We start from the raw sequence: 23,233 nt of genomic DNA on the forward strand, positions 1-23,233 counted from the left end.
CAGATAAAAGTCACATTCTTTTAAGTGCTGTTTTTCCCTCCTACATTCCTGTTCTTTTTTATGGACTTCCTTGTTTGGAGCAGATTGCTCCGAGGATTTTCTTTATAGTATTTCCAGTCCAACTTGAAGAGAAAGGAAGCAGCAGAAAACGCCCAGTGAAATGAGCCCCACTTCATATTTCTGGATATGGCTCAGCCATAGCCTTGTGAAATAAGTGTTTCTGACAGGTATATGATAGCTGAGTATTTAGTAACGTGAAGAAGACAAAGCCTCCTTAGTTTACCCAGTATCAAAGCTCTTATTATTTCTATTGGACCACATTTTCAGAATGTTTTGCTTGTTTTTACTTAGGGGAAAGGATCTTGGCTGACACTCTGGTTCCATTCAGTAACTAGAAAGTATTTTCTCCTTCACAAATAGCTGTGATAGTCATATTGACTATTTCAGATGTTATTTTCGCTGAGGAATAAGGAAATGACATCTCAGAGTTGAAGTCGAAGAATTTTTTTTTTCTTTGTTTGTGCTGGTGATTTTAAAGGGAACCTCAAGCAACCTAAGAAGGGAAAAGCCAGAATATGTATGTATACAGAGATAAATACACATCATGAATGTTCCTCTAATAAATATATTAGTTCTGATGTGTTACCATATTATTATGAGATCTGTTTTATTTGAGACCCAGAACACCTCCTTTAATGCAGAAGATTATTATTTTACCTATGGCTGAAGATCAATCACTAAGTCTAATTGCCAACTCAAAATATACAGCATCATTATATAGTTCTTCATAATACCAGCTGGCATTTAATTTTTTCATTTTTTTCCCCAAATAAAAACAGAATATGAATTATGTTCATAATTTCATCACCTCTTTATCTTAGCAGAACATCAGACATCTCACTAGATTAAATCTTATAAAAGTGAGTTTAGCTTTCAAAGAGGTATAGTCAGGCACCATTCTCTAGAAATTATAAACAGTTATTCCCTTTGATACAACTGAGGACCTTTTTTTCTTCCTAGAATCTTTTTCAAGTGCATTTGCAAATATTATTAGTAGAAGTTTTGATTTCTTTAAATTTTGAGCCTCTGTTCCATTTTATATATGATTCTATCTGAGAAAAAGCAACTCTAGATATTTTCTTGTATTGGATAGTTTGGCCACATTGAATTTTAGAGTGATCACAGCATCTTTAACAGTTGGGGTTACTGTTATCCTGTATGGGGGACAGGAAAGTAACAGCTTTAGGCTAGTAAGATTCAAGGGTACCAGAGGAAAACACTTCTTCATGGTGCTACAACCAGATCATTTTTACAGAATCCAAAGACCAGAAATACTCAGGAAGAGCTAATTATCTAAGTAAAGAAAACCCTTTACGAGTAATCAGGGAAATAAAATTGTGTAGTAAACATTTGATGTGAGGAGTACAAAACAGGACAGTAGGAGACAGTGTGATGTAATAGTAGAATAGAAACAAATAGAAACAAGACTGTTCTTTGTTTAATAATGAGCATGTTTGTGTAAAGGAGGTCCAAAAGGCTGCACAAGGTCTTATTTAGGTAGGATAGAAAGTTTCTCATAAAAATTGTTTTAGCATTGGAATAAATGAAGTTACAATGAAAAAATTATTCTGATAGTGTGAAATAAATTGAGCACAACTTATGTGTTTGGTCAATAATTAAAATTTTGAGTTCTTAGTTTGTCATATTAAAGACCTATTACGTTTACTCACATATATCACAAATGAAAAGTACATAATAAAAAATATTTCTGCAAAAAGTTCATCATAAAGTAGTGATAGTTTCTGTCTGATAGAGTAGTTCTAAAGAGGTATAATAATGTGTGTGAAAAGGCAGTTTGCACTGCAAAACTGTGGTATGCGGTCTTTTTTTTTTTTTTTTTCCATCCATACAGTTCCATTTGGGAGGCTGGTAGGGATTGAGCCATACCTAAATGGCATAGGTTTAGTTTGAAATAAACTCATCTCTTGTTTATATTTTTGCCTTGATTCTAAGCATCCTATCTGAGTTACTTTGTACATTCTCCATTTATCTGGAAAGGAAACCAAAATAGTGATTTATCCACCTGGCTTTTCCCAGGACTTAATTTTACCAAGGTCCTGTTATTTAATTTCACTAAGAGTAGAAACCACAATTTAATTATAATTAATAATCACAGAATTGGTTTCTGTATGGACCAATCTCAGAACATTATCATGAGAATGTTCTGTTGAGACATTCATAAGGTCATCAGAGTGAGGCATTACTTTTCTGGGGCTGGACAAATTTTGGGTGAACCATATGACATCTTATTTTGAGAGTAAAAATAAAATAAGCTCAGATTGGCATTAAGCCTGCTTTTTGTTTGTTTGGGCAAAGAATATTCTAACCCATCGAATCAAAAAGGTACTTGATGACAAGTGTGTGTGTCTATGTGTATTTTAATTAATGCTTCTGCTTATGAAGACAGATTAGACACTAGAGTTGGCTACAACATAGACCATCTGAAATATGTTTAGCTTGCACTGTCACTTGTCTGGGATTTCATGGCTTCATGGTGATAAACTGAAGTATAAATCTTAAGCTCAGCCATATAAAAACCGGGTATTTGCACAGTGAACAAGACAGCCGTGACCTCTGTTTGCATGTGGCTTTTCCAACTCTTATCATGAATTAAGATAATACTTGCATATAGAAAAAATTACTATACATTTTTGGAAGTTAAATTGTGGTATACTTCTCAATCTAATGTTTTTATAAGCCTTTAAGTTAAAACATGTAGTGTATAAACTAACCAAAATGTGTGTTCTTATCAAGGAAATTACCGGCAGTTTCCCCGGACACATAAAATTGTGCTTACATGAGAAATTGTTGCACAGGTCTGTCTCGTTCTGGACTTCATTTTTCTTACTACCTTCTGTATCCACTAGAAGGATCATGATAGAAACTTCCTTAAGGCAGGGAGTAGCTGGTGTTTTAATGCTCCAAATGCAGACTGGTTTCATGATAGGAAGTTATGTTGTGCAAGCCACGGATGGTCCAGGGGAATCCGTTCCTCCACCTCCCTGGTTTTCGCTAGTCTTTGATGTCAGAGCAGAAGAAGACAGTCAAGACACAGTTGCACAGAACTCAGAGGCCATCAGCCTCTAAGAGGGCTCTTGGGAAGATGAAGGAGGCAAACATCAACTGCTCAAAGAAGCCTTGTTCTTGATACAGCGTGAGCAGGAAAAAGGACAATGCTGCCCAGCCCTCATTATGATGCCTTTTTAGCTACAATGCGGGCCTGTCAGTGCAGGGTGAACCTGTGGGCTGTGTTATTTCAAGGCTCCCATGTATTTTGAAATATTTATAGGGCTCATTAACTTTTTCTTTCCTATTATATAGATTCAAGGCCACTAGAGTTGCAGATTATTGTATTTCTGGACTGAAGGGAATAACTGAGATTTCATGGATTTTTCTTGACAAAAAGGACTGAAGTAGAAATGTGTTTATATATTAAACAGTAAGCTGTACATTTAAGATATTCTTAACAGTAAGCAGAAGTCTCTTAGCTAAAATGGATGTCTTTCTTTGTTCACCATAAATCTTCCAGAAATCTTGTTGTCATTATTTTCTCTGCCATCTGCTCCTGTGTTCTCAGGCCCACGTAGGGGCATGCCTTCATGCTTCAACCTTTTATTAACTGGATCAGCAAGACTTGGGAAGAGAAAAGACTTAATACTAACCACCCCTCATACTAGCTGAAACTGCCTTCGTATTTAACACTACATCGCTTCTTATTTTATGCATGTCGTCTCACCACAAGGGATAATGATTGTTTGACACAATAGATAGGGACCACATTTTAGTGGAGGAAGGATTCTGATTTAATCTTACAGGTAGAATTTTTTTCTGGGACCCTGTGCCCAGAATCTGATGCAAAAGATGGATGAAAATAGTAAATAAATGGTGACATTGCTGGAAATGGGTAAGGAAACAAACAATGGGAGTTTAAAGAGCAGATCACCCTTAACCTCGATTCATTGGTAATAGATAAAATTCTGTCTCATATTTTGCTGAATTTTTTAAATAAATATAGGAAAAGGTTTTCATTTGCTTTTGTGATAATGTCAAACAGTTGTTTCCTATTAAATTGTTGTGTTATTGTTCTCCTAGCTCAAAGCATTCAGTAAACCAGGGTTCCAGGGTGAATGTGTAGATTTTACAGAAGAAATCTCTGATTTGACTTCATTCAGGCCATGTTCTTTTAAAGTTCTTCGGGGTTGGTAAGTATGCTTGTTGAGTGCTTTCTACTGTTGTTCAATAACTAAATTTGCTTTAAATTCACAGGGATTTGACTTGTTTATTTTGTATTCACAGTGAATTAAAAACATTCTTTTAGTCATTGGTCAACTGCTAATTAGCCTATAGTAATTTTTCCTAGCTTATATTATGAACCATTGTGTAATACAGAGAAACGAAATGCTAGTGAGCCAATTTTTGGGAGCATTGTGGTCATTTTATTTTCTCACTGATAACTTAGACTATTTCCTAAACATTTTGAATGTTTGTATGTTTATTGGATAGTATAATAGAACGCTATTTAAAAAACTTCTGTTTCTGTCCAGATTAGATATAGTACTCCTAAATTTAAAAAATATATATATTTTGTTGAAATTCTTTATCAAATCAACCTTGTTTCACAGATGAGTACTCCTGATTTCAGAGTTAGTGTTCCAAAGATCCCACACCTAATATTAGACCCAGGATTGCTTTAGTCTTTTCTTTTGTTTTTTCTTTTTCTTTCTTTTTCTTTCTTTCTTTCTTTTTTTTTCTTTTTGAGAGAGAGAGAGAGAGAGAGAGAGAGAGCGTGCGCGCAAGTGAGCAGGGGAGGGGCAGAAAGAGAGGAAGAGAGAGAATCCCAATCAGGCCCTGCACAGTCAGCACAGAGCCCCATGTAGGGTTCAAACTCACAAACCCAACCATGAGATCATGACCTGAGCCAAAGTCAAGAGTTGGATGCTTAACCACCTGAGCTACACATGTACCCTCTCCTCCCTTTTTTAAAATTTATTTTGAGAGAGAGAGAGAGAGAGCAAGTGAGCAGGGAGTGGCAGAGAGTCAATTCTTTTTGATTTTTTAAATTAAATCAATTTTAATAAATTTAAATTAAATCTAGGGGCACTTGGGTGGTTCAGTCAGTTAAGCATCTGACTCTTGATTTTGGCTTAGGTCCTATTCTCACAGTTCATGAGTTCAAGCCCCACATCAGGCTCCCCACTGACAGTGAGGAGCCTGCTTGGGATTCTCTCTCTCTGCCCCTCTCCCACTCTCTCAAATAAAGAAACTTTAAAAAATAATAATAAAACTTGTGTTCTTTGAGCTACAGCAATATACTAGATTTTTGTCAGATATAAATGAACTATATGTGATTCTCAAGACTAAAACATAATTCCTCCATTTTTTAATTATAAAATATTCATAAAATACACGTTACCTCTGTAGCCATTTTAAAGTGTGCAGTTCAGTGGTAGATCTATTTCAAGTATTTACCTAATAACTCCTCAGAATCTCTTTGTTCATTCTTTAAGATATCTTGGATTCATCAATTCTCCTTTTCCCTTGAGCCAGTTCTTCCATTTGAAGGAATTCTGTCTCCTAAGTAGCACCATTCCAGTAACATCTTACTTTTCCATTGTTGACCAGAAACCAGTTATAGCCCAATTGTATGTCCCCAAATCCAGTTTCATATTTTTACTACTTTTCCTTAAATCCCGCAGTCATCCCTCTAATACTAGTCAGGCCAAGTTCAAATGCCTCCTTTATATATATATATTTTTTTCTTTAATATGAAATTTATTGTCCAATTGGTTTCCATACAACCCCCAGTGCTCCTCCCAACAGGAGCTTTCCACAATGACCATCACCCACCCTCCCCTCCCTCTCACTCCCCATCAACCCTCAGTTTGTTCTCAGTATTCAAGACTCTCTTATGGTTTGGCGCTCTCCCTCTCTAACTTTTTTTTTCCTTCCCCTCCCCCATGGTCTTCTGTTAAGTTTCTCAGGATCCACATATGAGTGAAAACATATGGTATCTGTCTTTCTCTGTATGACTTATTTCACTTAGCATAACCCTCTCCAGTTCCATCCATGTTGCTGCAAATGTCCAGATTACATTCTTTCTCACTGCCAAGTAGTATTCCATTGTATATATAAACCACATCTTCTTTATCCATTCATCAGTTGATGGAGATTTAGTCTCTTTCCATAATTCAGCTGTTGTTGAAAGTGCTGCTATAAACATTGGGGTGGAAGTGCCCCTATGCATCAGCACTCCTGTATCCCCTTGGGCAAATTCCTAGCAGTGCTATTGCTGGGTCATAGGGTATTTCTATTTTTAATTTTTTGAGGAACCTCCACACTGTTTTCCAGAGTGGTTGCACCAGTTTACATTCCCACCAACAATGCAAGAAGGTTCCCGTTTCTCCATGTCCTCACCAGCATCTATAGTCTCCTGATTTGTTCATTTTAGCCACTCTGACTGGTGTGAGGTGGTATCTGAGTGTGGTTTTGACTTGTATTTCCCTCATGAGGAGTGATATTGGGCATCTTTTCATGTGCCTGTTGGCCATCTGGATGTCTTCCTTAGAGACATGTCTATTCATGTCTTCTGCCTATTTCTTCACTGGATTATTTGCTTTTTGGATGTGGAGTTTGGTGAGCTCTTTATAGATTTTGGATACTAGCCCTTTGTCCAATATGTCATTTGCAAATATCTTTTCCCATTCCGTCGGTTGCCTTTTAGTTTTGTTGATTGTTTCCTTTGCAGTGCAGAGGCTTTTTATCTTCACGAGAACCCAATGGTTCATTTTTGCTTTTAATTCCCTTGCCTTTGGAGATGTGTCGAGTAAGAAATCGCTGTGGCTGAGGTCAGAGAGGTTTTTTTCTACTTTCTCCTTTAGGGTTTTGATGGTTTCCTGTCTCACATTCAAGTCCTTCATCCATTTTGAGTTTACTTTTGTGTATGGTGTAAGAAGGTGGTCTAGTTTCATTCTTCTGCATGTTGCTGTCCAGTTTTCCCAGCACCATTTGTTAAAGAGACTGTCCTTTTTTCATTGGATATTCTTTCCTGCTTTGTCAAAGATTAGTTGGCCATCATTCTCCAAGATAGATCACATACTGGGTCACAAAACAGCCCTTCATAAGTATACAAGAATTGAGATCATACCATGCACACCTTCAGACCACAACTTGAAATCAACCACAGGAAAAAGTCTGGAAAATCTCTAAAAGCATGGAGGTTAAAACACCCTACTAAAGAATGAATGGGTCAACCAGGCAATTAGAGAAGAAATTAAAAATATATGGAAACAAATGAAAATGAAAATACAATAATCCAAATGCTTTGGGATGCAGAAAAGGCAGTCCTAAGAGGAAAATACATTGTAATCCAGGCCTATCTCAAGAAACAAGAAAAATCCCAAATACAAAATCTAACAGCACACCTAAAGGAACTAGAAGCAGGGCAGCAAAGACACCCCAAACCCAGCAGAAGAAGAGAAATAATAAAGATCAGAGCAGAAATAAATAATATAGAATCTAAAAAAACTGTAGAGCTGAACAATGAAACCAAGAGTTGGTTTTTTGTTTGTTTGTTTGTTTGTTTTTGAGCATCTGAAATCCTTTATTGGTAGATCATTGCTGTTTACCATATTAGAAGACTCGAGAGCAGATGAACAGTGAAAACAGAGCCCATAGTGACTGGAGCAGGCCTCTGGGCTGGCGACCCTCCCCACACCCCACGGACCAGCCTAGCGACCTCCAACCCTCCCTGGACCCTCAGGCCTTTGGCATAATGCTCTGATGGGTGGCCTGCAGGCAGTGAAGCCCCTTGACTCAAAGCAGAGACTTGGATGAGCACTGAGGTGGGGGCAGTGGGATGGGGGCAGCTCTCTCCCTGACCCGGGCTGGGCGGGAGCAGCGAAAGTGGAGGAAGCCAGGAGCTGGGGAGAGGTATCTATTTTTGTTTTCTGAAAAGGGGCACACGGGGGCCTGCGGGCAGGCAGGCGGCAGCCAGAGCGAGTCACTCGCTGACATCCTTCTTGTCACCTGGCTTGGGGCCGGCTTCCAGCAAGGGGTCCCCGGGGCCTGTCTCCTCCCCATCCTTGGCCTCGCTGGACTTGGGGTTGGGGACTCAGAGGCCAGAGTCGATGCAGCGCTGCATGTGGTACTTAGCATCAGTGTGGTCCATCTTGCTGATGGTGTCTTGAAGCATCTGCACATCTTTCACTCAAAGCATTTCTGTAGTTCCTCAGAGAGAGACTCGTAGACCTCCACGGGGTTCAAACCGCCGGGGCCTAGCCGCTTCCGGCGCTGCTCCTCCTCGTATTTCTTCATGGCCTTCTCCATGCGCAGCTTGGCGCGGCCCCGCATGCGCTCCTTGAAGGCCTCCAGTTCGTCGTTGAAGCCCTGCATGTACTGGCGGTCAGCTGTCTTGATCTTGGTGAAGAACTGCCAGAAGCAGGCGCGGGGATCCACCTTCAGGCTCTTAGCCAGCTCCAGGATGAACTGCATGATGATGGTCTGGTGGGCCACCTGTTCCTTCTCCTCCACCTCTAGGTCAATGCACCAGATGACAAGGTAGTTGGCGGTCTCCTCGCACACCAGATGGACATTGTCCGACAGGTACTTCTGGCTGTCGTCCCAGCGACGGAGCATGCCAGAGTGCTTGATCTGTTTCTCGTACTTCTCCACGTTTGTGTTTCTGCTCCCTCACTTCCTCCGACGACTCCTCTGTCTGCTTTGGCTTGGTATTGACCATGCTCTTGCTGAAGCCGTCCTTGCTGAGTGTGTCCACGTTCCAGGGCGTGCTCTTCTCCTTCTTGCGCATCTCCTCCAGCTTCTGCTCCCAGCTGGGCTCCTCCTTGCGCAGCTGCTGAGCCTTAGCCTGCAGCCGCTCTAGCTCCGCCTTGCTGCTCTCGCCCTCCGCCGCCTCCAGCTTCTTCAGCCTCTGCTGGCACTCGGCCACCTTGCGCCTGCACTGGCGGCAGCCCCTCTCCAGCTCCTCCTTCTCCTTGTGGAACCGCTCCATGCGCTCCACCTGGGCCTGGTGCCGCCAGTGGAAGAGACTGTCCGTGTCGATTTTGGGGTGCGTCTTGTCCTCATCGTCAGACACCTCGATGTGGTTCCACACACTATAGTCCACCATCTTGCCTCAGCAGCTCAGCCTGCACTGGCTCCAGCTCTGACTCTGGCGGCGGCAGTGCTGGAGACCCAAGAGTTGGTTTTTTTGAAAAAATAAGTAAAATTGATAAACCTGTAGCCAGGCTTCTCAAAGAGAAAAGGGAGATGACTCAGATAAAATCATGAATGAAAATGGAATTATTACAACCAATCCATCAGAAATACAAGCAATTATCAGGGAATACTATGAAAAATTATATGCCAACAGACTGGACAACCTGAAAGAAATGGACAAATTCCTAAACACCCACACACTTCCAAAACTCAAACAGGAAGAAATAGAAAACTTGAACACATCCATAACCAGCGAGAAATTGAATCAGTTATCAAAAATCTCCCAACAAATAAGAGTCCAGGACTAGATGGCTTCCCTGGGGAATACTACCAGATATTTAAAGCAGAGATAATACCTAGCCTTCTCAAGCTTTTCCAAAAAATAGAAAGGGAAGGAAAACTTTCAGACTCATTCTATGAAGCCAGCATTACTTTGATTCCTAAACCAGACAGAGACCCAACAAAAAAAGAGCACTACAGGCCAATATCCCTGATGAATATGGATGCAAAAATGCTCAATAAGAGACTAGCAAATCGAATTCAACAGCATATAGAAAGAATTATTTACCATGATCAAGTGGGATTCATTCCTGGGCTGCAGGGCTGGTTCAACATTGGCAAATCAATCAACGTGATGCATCACATTAATAAAAGAAAAGATAAGAACCATATGATCCTGTCAATTGATGCAGAAAAAGCATTTGACAAAATACAGCATCCTTTCTTAATAAAGACCCTGGAGAGAGTCGAGATAGAAGGATCATACGGAAACATCATAAAAGCCATTTATGAAAAGCCCACAGCTAATATCATCCTCAGTGGGCAAAAACTGAGAGCTTTCCCCCTGAGGTCAGGAACACGATAGGGATGTCCACTCTCACCGCTGTTGTTTAACATAGTGTTGGAAGTTCTAGCATCAGCAATCAGACAACAAAAAGAAATCAAAGGCATCAAAATTGGCAAAGATGAAGTCAAGCTTTCTCTTTTTTGCACATGATGTGATATTATACATGGAAAACCTGACAGACCCCACCAAAGAGTCTACAACTGATACATGAATTCTCCTAGAATTCTACTAGAACTGATAAATGAATTCAGCAAAGTCGCGGGATACAAAATCAATGTACAGAAATCAGTTGCATTCTTGTACACTAATAATGAAGCAACAAAAAGACAAAGAAACTGATCACATTCACAATTGCACCAAGAAGCGTAAAATACTTAGGAATAAACCTAACCAAAGATGTCAAAGATCTATATGCTGAAAACTATAGAAAGCTTATGAAGGAAACTGAATAAGACATAAAGAAATGGAAAAACATTCTGTGCTCATGTATTGGAAGAATCAATATTGTTAAAATGTCAATACTACCCAAAGCTATCTACACATTCAATGCAATCCCAATCAAAATTGCACCAGCATTCTTCTCGAAGCTAGAACAAGCAATCCTAAAATTTGTATGGAACCACAAAAGACCCTGAATAGCCAAAGTAATATTGAAGAAGAAGGCCAAAGCGGGAGGCATCACAATCCCAGACTTTAGCCTCTACTACAAAGCTATAATCACGAAGACAGCATGGTATTGGCACAAAAACAGACACATAGACCAATGGAATAGAGTAGAGACTCCAGAATTGAACCCACAAATGTATGGTTAAATGCCTCCTTTTCCAGGGCTTACCATCAGTCAGTCTCATTTTTCCCATCCATTCCCATTCTATCCTTACACTGTCTCCCTGTCTTCCCCTCTTCCAACATTTACTCAGTTGAGTATTTTTTTTTTCCTTACTGATACCAGGGGTCAGTTAGCAAACCTTTTCTATAAGGGTCAGGTAGTAAGTATTTTTAGCTTTGTGAGCCACACAGGCTGTGTCCCAGCTACTCAGCACTGCCATTGTAAGCACTAAATCAGCCACAGAAGATAGATAAATGGGCATGACTGTGTTTCAATAAAATGCTAGTCAGTGAAACTTGAATTGTACAGTATATTTACGTATCACAAGCTATTCTTTTAATTTTTTAAAACCACTGAAGCATGAGTGGCTCAGTTGGTTAAGCATCCAGCTTCAGCTCAGATCATGATCTCATGGTTTGTGGTTTCAAGCCCCACGTCAGGCTCTGTGCTGACAGCTCAGAGCCTGGAACATGTTTTGCATTCTGTGTCTCCCTCTCTGCCCCTCCTCTGCTTGTCTGTGTGTGTGTGTGTGTGTGTGTGTGTGTGTGTGTGTGTGTGTGTGTGTGTGCGCGCGCGCGTGCTCTCTCTCTCTCTCTCTCTCTCGCTCTCTCAAAAATAAATAAACATAAAAAAAAAACTGAAGCATGTGAAAAGCAGTCTTAGCTTGTGGTTTGTATTAAAGCTGGCAGTGGGACAGATTTTACAACCACAGGCTATAGTTGGCTAATCCCTGCTCTATAGGAAACGCTGTAGGTTTCAGGTAAAGCTAACTAGCCAGCAATGTTATTTGTTTGGCCTACACAGTATGTTAAACAAAAATGTATCAGTATTTTGGTTTAGGGTGTTTTTCACCTTCTCTTTAAGAAATCAAAAGATTTGATAACCTTAAGAAGCATTCATCTTTGGCAATTATTAGCTAGTGTTAAGTAAATGGGATATGTGGTCCCAGTGTACCATAGGATATATTTGCAGCTTTTTTTTTTTTTTTAACCTGGTATGCTACTCATGTATATTACCTGCTTGGCCTCCTATTGGTATATATGTTTGTAGCCTCCATTTGATATTAAACTGAGTATATCTTTAAGGATCAGTCCACCCAGTCCATACTGATTCTGTCAACCCTCTTGATTAACCCTAACTCCACCAGTCTTTCCCTCTCAGATTTTCTATAGCTCTAACTAGTTTGAACTTCTCTGTGTATGTTATTATTTTTATACTTACAAAAAAGGATACGAGGGTTTTACAATCTTAAAACACATAAAATAGGGTACTATAAGTTAAGTAGATTATCTGCAACTCTTATTGTCTAAAATAATTTTGTTACTAGTATTTGGCTCTGAGTTTCTTCTCCACTAAGATAAAAAATTACTTAGTGACATATATTTTCATTATCTAATAAAGGGAAGTATTGAAGGTTTTCTGGAGGAAAGTGTTTTTCCTGACACTGAAATCTGGAACAAATTAGTCCTGTGTTTGCTTTATGTAAGGAATATTCTCTCTGTGTGTGTGTGTGTGTGTGTGTGTGTGTGTAATTTAAAATTGTGTTGTGTGTAGTTTATTAAACTGCAGTCTTATAAAAGAATACAGGAACCCTGGCGGTTGCTTGAGTACCTGGGAGACCTGGATTAAAGACCAGTTCCACCACTTCCTAGATATATAACCTTCAACAAATTGGATCATCTGCCTGAATCATTTTTCTCGTCTGTAAAGGAGGGATAATAACAGTACCTACCTCAAAGGATTCTTATAAGGGCCAAATAAATGATGCACAGGAAGGGCTAACTCCATGCCTAACACGTTGAAAACCTTTGATAAAATGCCCAATTACATAGAAGATATGAGACTAATTACAATGTTACAGAGCATATCTGTGGTTATCCTAAGTTAACCTGGTCTAGCGAGAGTACAGTTCTTTTGGTCTTAAAGTATAAGGTTAAAACTCAAACACACCAGAAGTGAAGTAGTAACAGCCAGTTCATTTCTCCCTTGGGCTCCTTCTTTTCAAAAGGGCATAGGTCTTAACCAAGTTTTTGATGAATGGTGTATTGAAGATAATTGACTGCCAAAGATTCTTAATGGGCTTACTTCTTTTTAAAAATCTCCATTAGCGGGGCGCCTGGGTGGCTCAGTAGGTTAAACGTCCGACTTCAGCTCAGGTCACGGTCTCGCGGTCCATGAGTTCGAGCCCCGTGTCGGGCTCTGGGCTGATGGCTCAGAGCCTGGAGCCTGCTTCTGATTCTGTGTCTCCCTCTCTCTCTGCCCCTCCCCTGTTCATGCTCTGTCTCTCTCTGTCTCAAAAATAAATAAACGTTAAAAAAAAAAAAATCTCCATTAGCTATCAGATATACAGGTGATAGATTTTATTTACTGTCTTGTGATGTTAGGAGTCTGGTTTCTTTACTCCCCTACACTGACATCAGGCTCATCATTAAATAAGGATACAAATTAATTGTTTTTCCTAAAAGAAACACAAGCAGTATTTTTCTAATCTGTTCAAGTACTTAATAATCACCATAATCTGATCCCAAGGTTGTGTACTTGGAGGTACCAAATGAAGCTAATGTCTTTAGCGTAAAGCAGATGTCTTGTTTCAAATTGCAACGCTGTCATTTAACAGTTGAGGAGACCTTGCGCAAATTACCTAACCTTTCTAATACTTAGTTTTGTTGCCTATAAAAATAAGGATGTGTTTCTACTTCATAGAATTGAGGACACAGTGTGATAATATAGGTAAAGTACCTAGCACATTTCTAGCACATGGTAAGCAGTCAGTAAATGATAGTGGTAGTTGTTTCTTTAAACTGAAGCTGGGTCTTTGCTGCTGGTCAGCACCATGACTTTGATGTCCTACTCCTTCCCTGGTTCCCCACAGCATGATGATGAGCCTGAGATGTCAACTGATGTAATTTGTCCGAATGTCTTATTGCTTGTTTTTAAGCTGGCTCCTATATTACCAAGAGGACATTTCTAATAATCAGTGTGTATTAGAAGAAGGCCTCTATGCTGACCTTACTTCCTGTGGCTGCCCAACATCTAGAGTTAAATCCCTCAAGCCCATTGACTATGTAAGTACTTTGCTTGGGTGCATAATTATAAGACTTTTTTCTTGTCCTGTTTAATTACCATAAATGATGTGATGTTGGAAGAAGTGATACACGGGTAAATATAACAGTATGAATATTTATTCGTGGACTGTAAAATTGAGATTCACTCATGAAATCCAAAACGTAAGACTGATATATGTATCATATATATATATTTTATATTTTACACATATGATATACATATATATGATACATATAAAATATATATACATCATACATATATATATGCATCATATATATTTTTTAAAGCAAGGGTTCAAAACTCAGGACCTATAGTAATATGTATAGACCTAGGCTTAAATCTCAGTTTGATATTTCAACCATTTTGGATGACATTAGTAAAGTTACGCAGTTTCCTTGTCTATGAAAAATAATAGTACTTTATAAGTCTCCTGGGATATTGAGTGAAATGATGCTTATAAAATGCCCAGCACATGGTGAACAGTCATTAAACATTAGCTGTTAATTAGCTATAACTGTTAGTTGTAATTGTTGCAGCTGCTTAATAAAGATAATAACCTGATAATTTTATTATCCTACTTGATAAGTCACACAATGTTACTTTAAGGCCTGGGTCCTGATATGGCCACTGGTACTGATTTCACACCTTTGTTTGAGGGAACTAGGGATTTCCTGCCTGCTGTGTGCAGAATTACCTGGGTCACCTTGGAGACCCACATCTGTAGAGTAAGTGGTTTTTCCTTTCTGTCCTATTTACTCAGAATTTTGTTGTGAGCAAAACAGGATCACTACTCTGCAGCATCAGTTCTGTGCTCCATGTTTGTAGGTCTGGGCAGAGGAAGTAATGAGGATCTGGGATATTTTCAAGATGTCTGATTGTGATCATTCCCTTGGAGCATTTGGTCAAAGCTGAGGTTTACACAGAGATGAGATAATTTGAAGCCCTGCATAATGGTATGAATGACTGAGACCTTTCAACCAGAGCTGACTCCAGAAATGATGATCATACTCAGAAACTTTGATTCCAGCCTAAGCAATGTAGCCTTATTTCAAAACCTTCCTGGATAGAGTATTCTTGGTATCAGGCTAAGAATAGAGTCTTGGTTGAGGAACAAAAATAGAAACAGTCCTCGGTCTCTCTCAGTTGCATCTTAGACACCAACTGGTAAAGACTTAAGTGGCTATTGATTGATACTTCCTGTCTGTTGGACAAAAAACAGAAAGGGGGAAAAAAGAATGTGGTCTGTTCAGTCTCTCCCAAGTATTGATAAGGTTGAAAAAGACATTGGAAAGTAGTCCACATTTACTGGGAAGGAATTTTCTTAGCAATTTTAGTGGTCAAGCCAGCAGACAGATACTTATTTTGTATATGTAGTTCTAAATATGAAAGTATCATCTTGAAAGGATTTTGCAGGACTTCTATTTCAGTGAGCTAAACCAACTAAATTTTTAGGGAGGGAGTTTTAGAATCAATCAAAATTAATGAGTATTACTGTTTTTCTTTGAAGAGTTTACACTCATGAAGTCAAAAGTGAATAATTAAAATAAGGAATGAAAATAGAAGAAATGTTTTTAAGTTTTACCGTGCACTTGTGTGTCACTATTTTGGTTCTGTGAAAGCCAAGCAGTATAGATGAAGGTGCATCTTAGGAAGGACCTGGGAGCTATAGCCTTTTCTCTCTAAGAACTGATTAAAGAATATATCCAGTTTATGTAAGGACAACACATTCATTGTCTTAATGCTTTTACACAGTATGTTTTTAAATCTTTGAAAAGTCTTTGTTGAAGATATATTTAGGTAGTAGGTTTGGTTGTGAAATGGAAGGAATGTGAGGTAAGGTTGGGCATCCCAAGAAAGACCCCCCAGATGACCATGAAGAGGCTTTAACAGGTAACATTTCTTTGGTGAATTCCACCGTGCTTCACGCTGGTGGCCCTGACACTCTGAGTTGATCCAACCTAGGAGATTGATAAATGAACCAGGTCAATACAGTAATCTGTAGAAGGTGGATTCTCATGGCTAGAATGCTTGAGAATTCTGTCCTGAGCATTTTTTTCCCCTCTCTAGAACATAGAAAACTGAAATAGTCCTCAGAAGGTTATTTGTTGAGCATAAGACCTAGGTAAAATGAAGTAGGTATCTTGAGATTAGTTTACTCAGCTAACCTTCCCCACAGAAGAGACTCCTGAGGGTCCCAGGTGTTTACATTCTCCAAATCCTGGAAAATGCTAGACACCCTCTACCTATCCTGCTTCTCTGCTTCAGTCTGCATCCCCACTGCCCCCACGTTTTCCTCCAGATTTATTAATGTCACTGTGTAAGCCACAGTCCAGTGGGATTCTGGAAAATGTTTCTCTCCAGTTGAGTTGACATGAATATGGACTAACTTCTTGATTTTGCTTTAATTAGTTACAACTGCAGAATTCTGAGGGTGTTGCCTGTAGTTAGCATTCCCAGACATGCTGTGAATTACTGTTAAAGTGTCATAATGGAATAATGTTGAGGAGTTTTAAGACTTTCTCTTCGTACAAGATGAGTATGTTTTGCAGATGACAGTTTGCTGATTTCTGTTTGTCTAGACATTTGTTACATTCTAGAAGCCCATGGATAATTTGCAGTCATTTTATAGTGAAAGGACCTTAGGAGTATATTTTATAGTTCTCCTTTCACTAAGGTGATATTGGGAAAATCACTTAATTTATTTGTACCTCACTTAACTCATATGTAAAGAAACTGTTAGGTATTTTCAAATCTTTGTCAGCCTTTAGTTCTGTTGCAAATAAGCATCTTGGGTATATTTCTAATCGGGCATGCAAAACAATATATCCAGCATTAGGACTCATGCGGTGTGAGGGAATAACATAGTAGATTAGCTTCCAATAAAGTTATGCCATATAACAGTCCCCAGAACAGTTGGTTAGGAGCTGAAGGTGAGTGGGGAACCTATATAAATGCTTTAAGCATTGGCCCAGTAGTGTGTGAGGTAACCTTTTATTGCGTTTCCATGGGAGCAGCATTCTGCTCATTACTTCTTTAGTGTCTCCATGGTGGCCTGGCATGGAAGTTGGCCTCCTTTGAAGTAATAATCCAATCCTGGCAGCTATAAACAGGCAAAGCAAAAGAAACATTGTAACAAGAGGCTGTAGAAAAACTTCAAATGAAATTATAACTGTGATGACATAATGATATTAAGAGGTAGAGTAAGAATTGGCAAGGCAGTGATTGATTCTGTGCAAGCATGCTAAATAAGGAACACAGCCATAAATAGTCGAAGACTGTAAATCCAGCCACAGAATGAAAGGAAGCAATGAGTTTATAAAGTGTCTGAGAGTTTGGTTACTATTAAACTTTTCAGCTGAATCCATATTTAGTTAATAGTTTAAACTATTGCATACAATTTTAAAATGAAGGCCAGCAAAACCCTGCAGACTAAACATCACACTTCCTAGTAAGACATTTGAAGCATTTCCCCTTAAAGTTAGGCAGAAGACAAAGGTATCTACTATCACCATTTCTATTCGTGATTCTGGATCCCCAAACACTTGAATAAGATAAAATCCAAAAAATGTTTAAAGAAAGAAAATTGTCAAATTATTAGAGTTAATATGAAGTTTTAAGAAGTTTCTGGATACAAGGTAAATGCCAATGAAACTATAGGATACTTAAGAATAAGTCAAACCACAAGGCAAGTAATTCATTTATGGAGAAAATAATAAAAACTTTATCGAAGGGCATAAAAGATGAAGAGATAATAATCTTTTATAGATTGAAATGACTCGATATTGTGAAGTTGTGGTCCTCTCCAAATTATTACAACTTCAGGCAAGATGCTTACAGAATCTTTTGACTTTCTAGGATAGTGCCTTTTTAGGGTGAGATGGTAAAACATGACAAGCTTATCCTAAATTTGGAAAAGATAGGGATCCAAAATAGCCAAGATAATTTTCTTACTAAGAACAACAGACAGGGTCACTTGTCCTGCCAAATATATATTGCGTTATACAGCAATAGTAATAAAGACAGTGGGTATTGGTGCAAGGGAAGAACACAGAACTGGGGAATAGGATAGCATAGAAACTGACCTACATAAATAATGGAATTGGAAGGTGACTGAAATAGGTTACAATGGGGCTATTATGAACTATTAAATAAATTGGTGTTGGGACAATTGGCTCTTTACATGGAAAAAGAGTTAGAATCTTGCTTTACTCCAAACGCAGAAATAAGTTCCAGATGGATTGTGGCAACCTAAATGTGAAAAACAAACTTCAAAACTTACAAGAAAATATGGAAACTAGCCTAATAGTATTGGAGTAGAATGGATTTAAAACAAAATGTACATGTCAGTAAGAGAAAGGGAAAAGGCAAGTGTATTCATTTCCTATTGCTGCTATAACAAATTACCACAAACTTAGTGACTTAAAACAACAAACCATATTACAGTTCTAGAGGTCAGAAGGTCTAAAATGGTCTTAGCCTGATAAAAATATGGTGCTGGCAAGACTGCATTCCTTCTGGAAGATGCTAAGGGGAGAATTGGTTTCCTTACCTTTTCCAGCTTCTCAACCTCCTCAGCATTCCTTGACTCATGGCCGTTGTCTGTCTTCAAAGTGCATCACCCCAACTTCTCTCTGTCCTGTATCTCTGACCCTCCTGCCTCCCTCTGATAAGGACCCTTGTGACTATATTAGGCCTCTGTGGATAATCCAGACTAATATCCCCGCCTCAAGTTTTTTAACTGTTAGTCACATCTACAAAGTCCCGTTTACCATGTCAGGTAACATATTCACAGGTTTTAGGGATTAGGATGGGGACATTTTGGGGGTTGGGTGGGGGTGAGAGGTGTGGAGGTGGGGGAACATTATTCAGCCTACCGCAACAAGCCACAGACTTAGGAGGGTATATTTGCAGCCCTTATAAAACCTGCAAAGGTTTAGTGTACAGAATATAAAAAGAACTCTCAAATCAATTGAGAAAAAAAGAAAAACGTATTTCAAAACTTAGCAGGAGGATGTGAATAGTTCATAGAAGAGAGAAAAATGGCTAAAGGATATGCAAAAAATATTAAACTTCACTAGTGATCAAGTAAATGCAAAATAAAGTAATAATTAGGTAATATTGCCTTACTTTAAATAGAAACATTTGAATGGTTTGGTGGCAGAGAAGTGGGATTATTCATACACAGTTTTTGGAAACCGTGTCAGTTACATGAGGTGGTGCTGTAGGCAGGGCAGTGGAATAAGGATGTTTGTTGCAGTTTATTGATGGATGAAAAGGAGCCACAGCACATCCATGTGAGGAAATGTAAGACAGTGGCTACAATAAATGAAAGTGAGTTCCATGTATTACTAAAGGGTATTATGGTAAGATACTGTAAGTGAAATTTAAAAACAAAAGATGCAGGGGTACCTGGGTGGCTCAGTAAGTTGAATGTCCGACTCTTGGTTTCTGCTCAAGTTGTGATCTCCAGGTCCGTGAGTTCAAGCCCAACATTAGGCTCTGCACTGTCAAGATTGGGATTCTCGCTCTCCCTCTCTCTCTCTGCCCCTCCCCCACTTGTGTGCACACACTCTGCCTTTCTCTCTCTCAAAATAAATAAACATTAAAAAAATAAAAAATAAAAACAAAGGACGCATAACCGTTAGTAAAGTATAAAAATATGAGCTGGAAGGACTCACATCTTCAGCATAGTGATTACCTTTAGAGAGAAGAGGTTCAAATTCAGCTGTACCTGTTAATGTATTTATAAAATTCAGTACAAATATAAAAAAATGTATTACTTTTGGATGATGGGTACATAACCCATCTATATATTATTTTTTAATGTTTAGCTTCTTTTAAATAGGGGCAGATAATTTTCTTAAAAAGTGGAAAGGGGAAACCAATTAGAAAGGTAGATCTAGAATGAAACTGATTTTCTAAACCAAATGAAAGCAGTTTTCTGAGGAGGATTATAGTTCACTGGTGAAGTCTGGGAGCCCGACAGACCTGAGTGGCCCTGGACATGTTTCTGACTACCCTAAGCCTCAACTTTCTCATCTAATAAAGTGTGAGGTTTAAACAAGCTACTGCATGTACAGCCCTTAGCTCATAAGCACTCACTAATTGAGCTCATAGACCATAATTAATATTCACTAAGCAACATGAAGACTACCATTAGCGTGGTAGGTTGAAGGTATTTATATATTTTTGTTTTTAATATGCCAAACTTAAAAGATTCCAGATTAGAGTCATATTAGACATTTATGAGCCTTATTTAAATTTGTATCATTTTACATAACTTTTTGCCAACACACTGGTATTGCTCTGGAATGGAATGGTTTTAGAGGTATGCATTATGGTTACTTTCCTTTAATTCATCTTACTTGTATTTCCTGTTTTAGCTAGGCATTGTTCATTTGGCAAAGATTGAGATGAATTGATGTTGTCAGGCTATATGGATATGGCTGTTCTCATGGCTGATTGCTGAATATTTTGAAAAGTATACGTTATATTTAGAGTCTAACCAATTAATATAACCCTGAGGTATTGTCAACACCTCTTCCATATACATGGTGATTTGAAACTCAAAGAACTCTACAGTTGCTAAAGTAAAGGTCTGTAGTTTTTTTCTAAGTCAAAAATTACTTAGATTTAAAAATTTTATCCATTATATTGAAGATATGTTTATATAAATGTAGTCCCTCTAGCAGAATACTCTCACTAGGATCTCAGAACTTCAAATTCAGGTGGCAGACAACACTTTTGAAGCCAGAGAGAGAGGTAAGAATAGGAATCTTATACGTTGCCCAACTGACCAAGTTGGGAGTCAAGTGCTCCAGACATTATCACACATGCCAGTAGAAGTATTCGCCATTAAAACTACTGGCATTTAGAATATGTTAGAGCCACAGTGTAGGGGTTAAGAACATAGCCTCTGGGGTCATACTTTGTAAACTCAAATGCCAGCTCTTACACTTACTGCGTGTGACCTGTGCCTTGATTCTTCATCTGTAAAGTGGGGTTAAAAATAGCCCCCACATCAAAGGGAAGTTGTGTGGGTTAAATAAGTAAATAAATTCACAATCCACTAATCTGAATATATTTTGGGATTTGGGATATTTTCCCCATTTTAAACAGTGATATGGTTCATACATAGCACTTAAGGAAACACTGCAAAAGCGTTCTAAGTAGCACCCCATAACTAAACACATTCCTATTACTGTAGCAAATATATTTATGGCTACACACATATTGGAGAAATACTATAAGTAGCCCTCTATTCAGGTCAGATTTTGCTGCCAATTGAGTTAAGAAAAAAAAAAGGGGGGGGGGTGGGGGACTTAGACTAAGGTTTTTGTGTGCTGAACGATGGATAAGGAGTTGTGGATGGATATATTTACATATAATGTCTGGTGCATATGAAAGTGCTGTATATATTAATTATTACTAGTCTTGTCACTTAAAATGTGGTTTAGTTGATGGGATGCGGTGGAGGGTTTTTTTCTTCTTAAAAGTTCTTTCATACAATTTGTTCAAGTATTCTTTTTCTTTCTTAACTATGTTCTCCTTTTAGAAACTGTCTGATTTTTGCCTTAGACTTAACCCAGCAGGAATGTCCCATTACTATTGACCCCTAAGAAGAGCCTTTGGCCCAAAATGGTTGGCTGTCTTCTAAGTTAACATGGACTGAGGCCAAGACATTTGTAGAGCTCAAATTGTAGTTAAATTCTGGTGTTTTCTGTTGTCCTTGGAAAGTTCAGATTATTCTGTCATCTGCAGTTTTGAAGACTATTAATAGTTTATATTCCTATTTTCATGTCTGGAAAATGTATCAGAAAAATAGGATTTTAAAGTAGTTCTTCATTCTTTTTTCTGAATGATTACCTATCTACCAGCTTCCACTGTTCTTTCCATTAGCACTTATGTTGATGTTCCTAACCTTTAAGTACATGTATAAATCAAATGCATCTATAAATTTAAATACATTTAAAAATTAAAACCATTTAAATTTAAACAACTTAGAGAAAAATCAAGTTTAAATATAGATCAGACCTCTAGAGGGTGGATAACTGTAAGTGTAGAGATAATAGATGTTCTCAAATGAGAAGTCTAGTCAATGGGACCACTTGGTGATAGCCCATTACTGTTAGTGGAGCAGCAGGTTGTTTTTACTGATTTATGTAAACTCATAAAACATACTGTCTCGGTGCCTGAGTGGCTCAGTCAATTGGGCGGCTGACTTTGGCTCAGGTCATGATCTCACAGCTCATGAGTTCAAGCCCCACGTCGGGCTTTGTGTGACAGCTCAGAGCCTGGAGCCTGGTTCAGATTCTGTGTCTCCCTCGCTCTCTGCCCTTCCCCTGCTCACACTCTGTTTCTCCCTCTCTCAAAAATAAACAAACATTAAAAAAAAAGAAATACTGTCTCTATCATTCTTTACAATTTTGTTCTCTGTCTTCCTGCATCATCATTTTAAAACCATCTTTTGTGATCCCCTGCACCGCATTTTACATTGTTTCCCAAAGACAAATTTCTAGATTCAGAATTGCTATTCGGGAGTGAATTTGATTCAGTTTGAGGGATAATGGCCATCTTTTTAAAAATGTCTTTGCGTTTTGCAAAAGAGGAAGAAAAATGTACACAGGTCCTATTTTTCTTAGAATAATGCTTAGCATTTAAATTGCATTCTCCTAGTAAGCTTTTAATTTTTTTCCCTCTTGGGTTTAAAACAGTTACATTATGTCAGCCTTAAATGCCTTTAATAGAGGCATCTGCCATTCTACCCCAGCAGGCTCTTAACTGGGGAGAATGTTGCTAACAATTGACTGTGAGCCCTGTCTGGGCTCCTTGCCTGGCTGCCCTTCCTTACTAGTTAGTAACTCAACCAGAAGATGTATGAAGAGGTAAGCTGAAATGCTTTTTTAAAAGCTTAAGGGTGAAGATGTTGGAGAAAGTCCAACAGTAAAGGCAGGGGCTTATCTGTGGATTTTGATTATCTATCTTCAGTCACCAGTTTTAGAGGGTAATTTAGAATCTGCTGTTTTTACCTGCTGCTCTGGACTCCTGTAAGGACATTTCTTCCATAAGCTGTTGGGATGCTTCCAGTTTTTATTTTGCAGATAGCAGAAGAGGTGCCGAATCTTACCTGTGGTCACTCAGTGACTAGAGATGAAGCCCTATTCCTGACCCAGTTTGTGGTGTTTACTGAAGGAAAATCAGTGCTCCTGGACAGCCCT

The 23,233-nt window shown here is 38.6% G+C and overlaps 1 protein-coding gene and 1 pseudogene across 2 annotated transcripts in view; one reads left to right on the forward strand and one right to left on the reverse strand.

The window, feature by feature from the left end:
* Positions 1–23,233, forward strand: part of CRYBG3 (crystallin beta-gamma domain containing 3) — a 130,276-nt gene that overhangs the window by 93,188 nt on the left and 13,855 nt on the right. For both annotated transcript variants that reach the window (XM_042998379.1, XM_042998380.1), the window contains 2 exons: positions 4,153–4,262; positions 13,888–14,014. In XM_042998379.1, the coding sequence (XP_042854313.1) occupies positions 4,153–4,262; positions 13,888–14,014 (237 nt within the window). The remainder of the gene's footprint in view (positions 1–4,152; positions 4,263–13,887; positions 14,015–23,233) is intronic.
* LOC102971846 lies at positions 8,026–9,184 on the reverse strand (annotated as a pseudogene).

This window comes from Panthera tigris, chromosome C2 (assembly GCF_018350195.1).
Source record: "Panthera tigris isolate Pti1 chromosome C2, P.tigris_Pti1_mat1.1, whole genome shotgun sequence".
Taxonomy (NCBI): domain Eukaryota; kingdom Metazoa; phylum Chordata; class Mammalia; order Carnivora; family Felidae; genus Panthera; species Panthera tigris.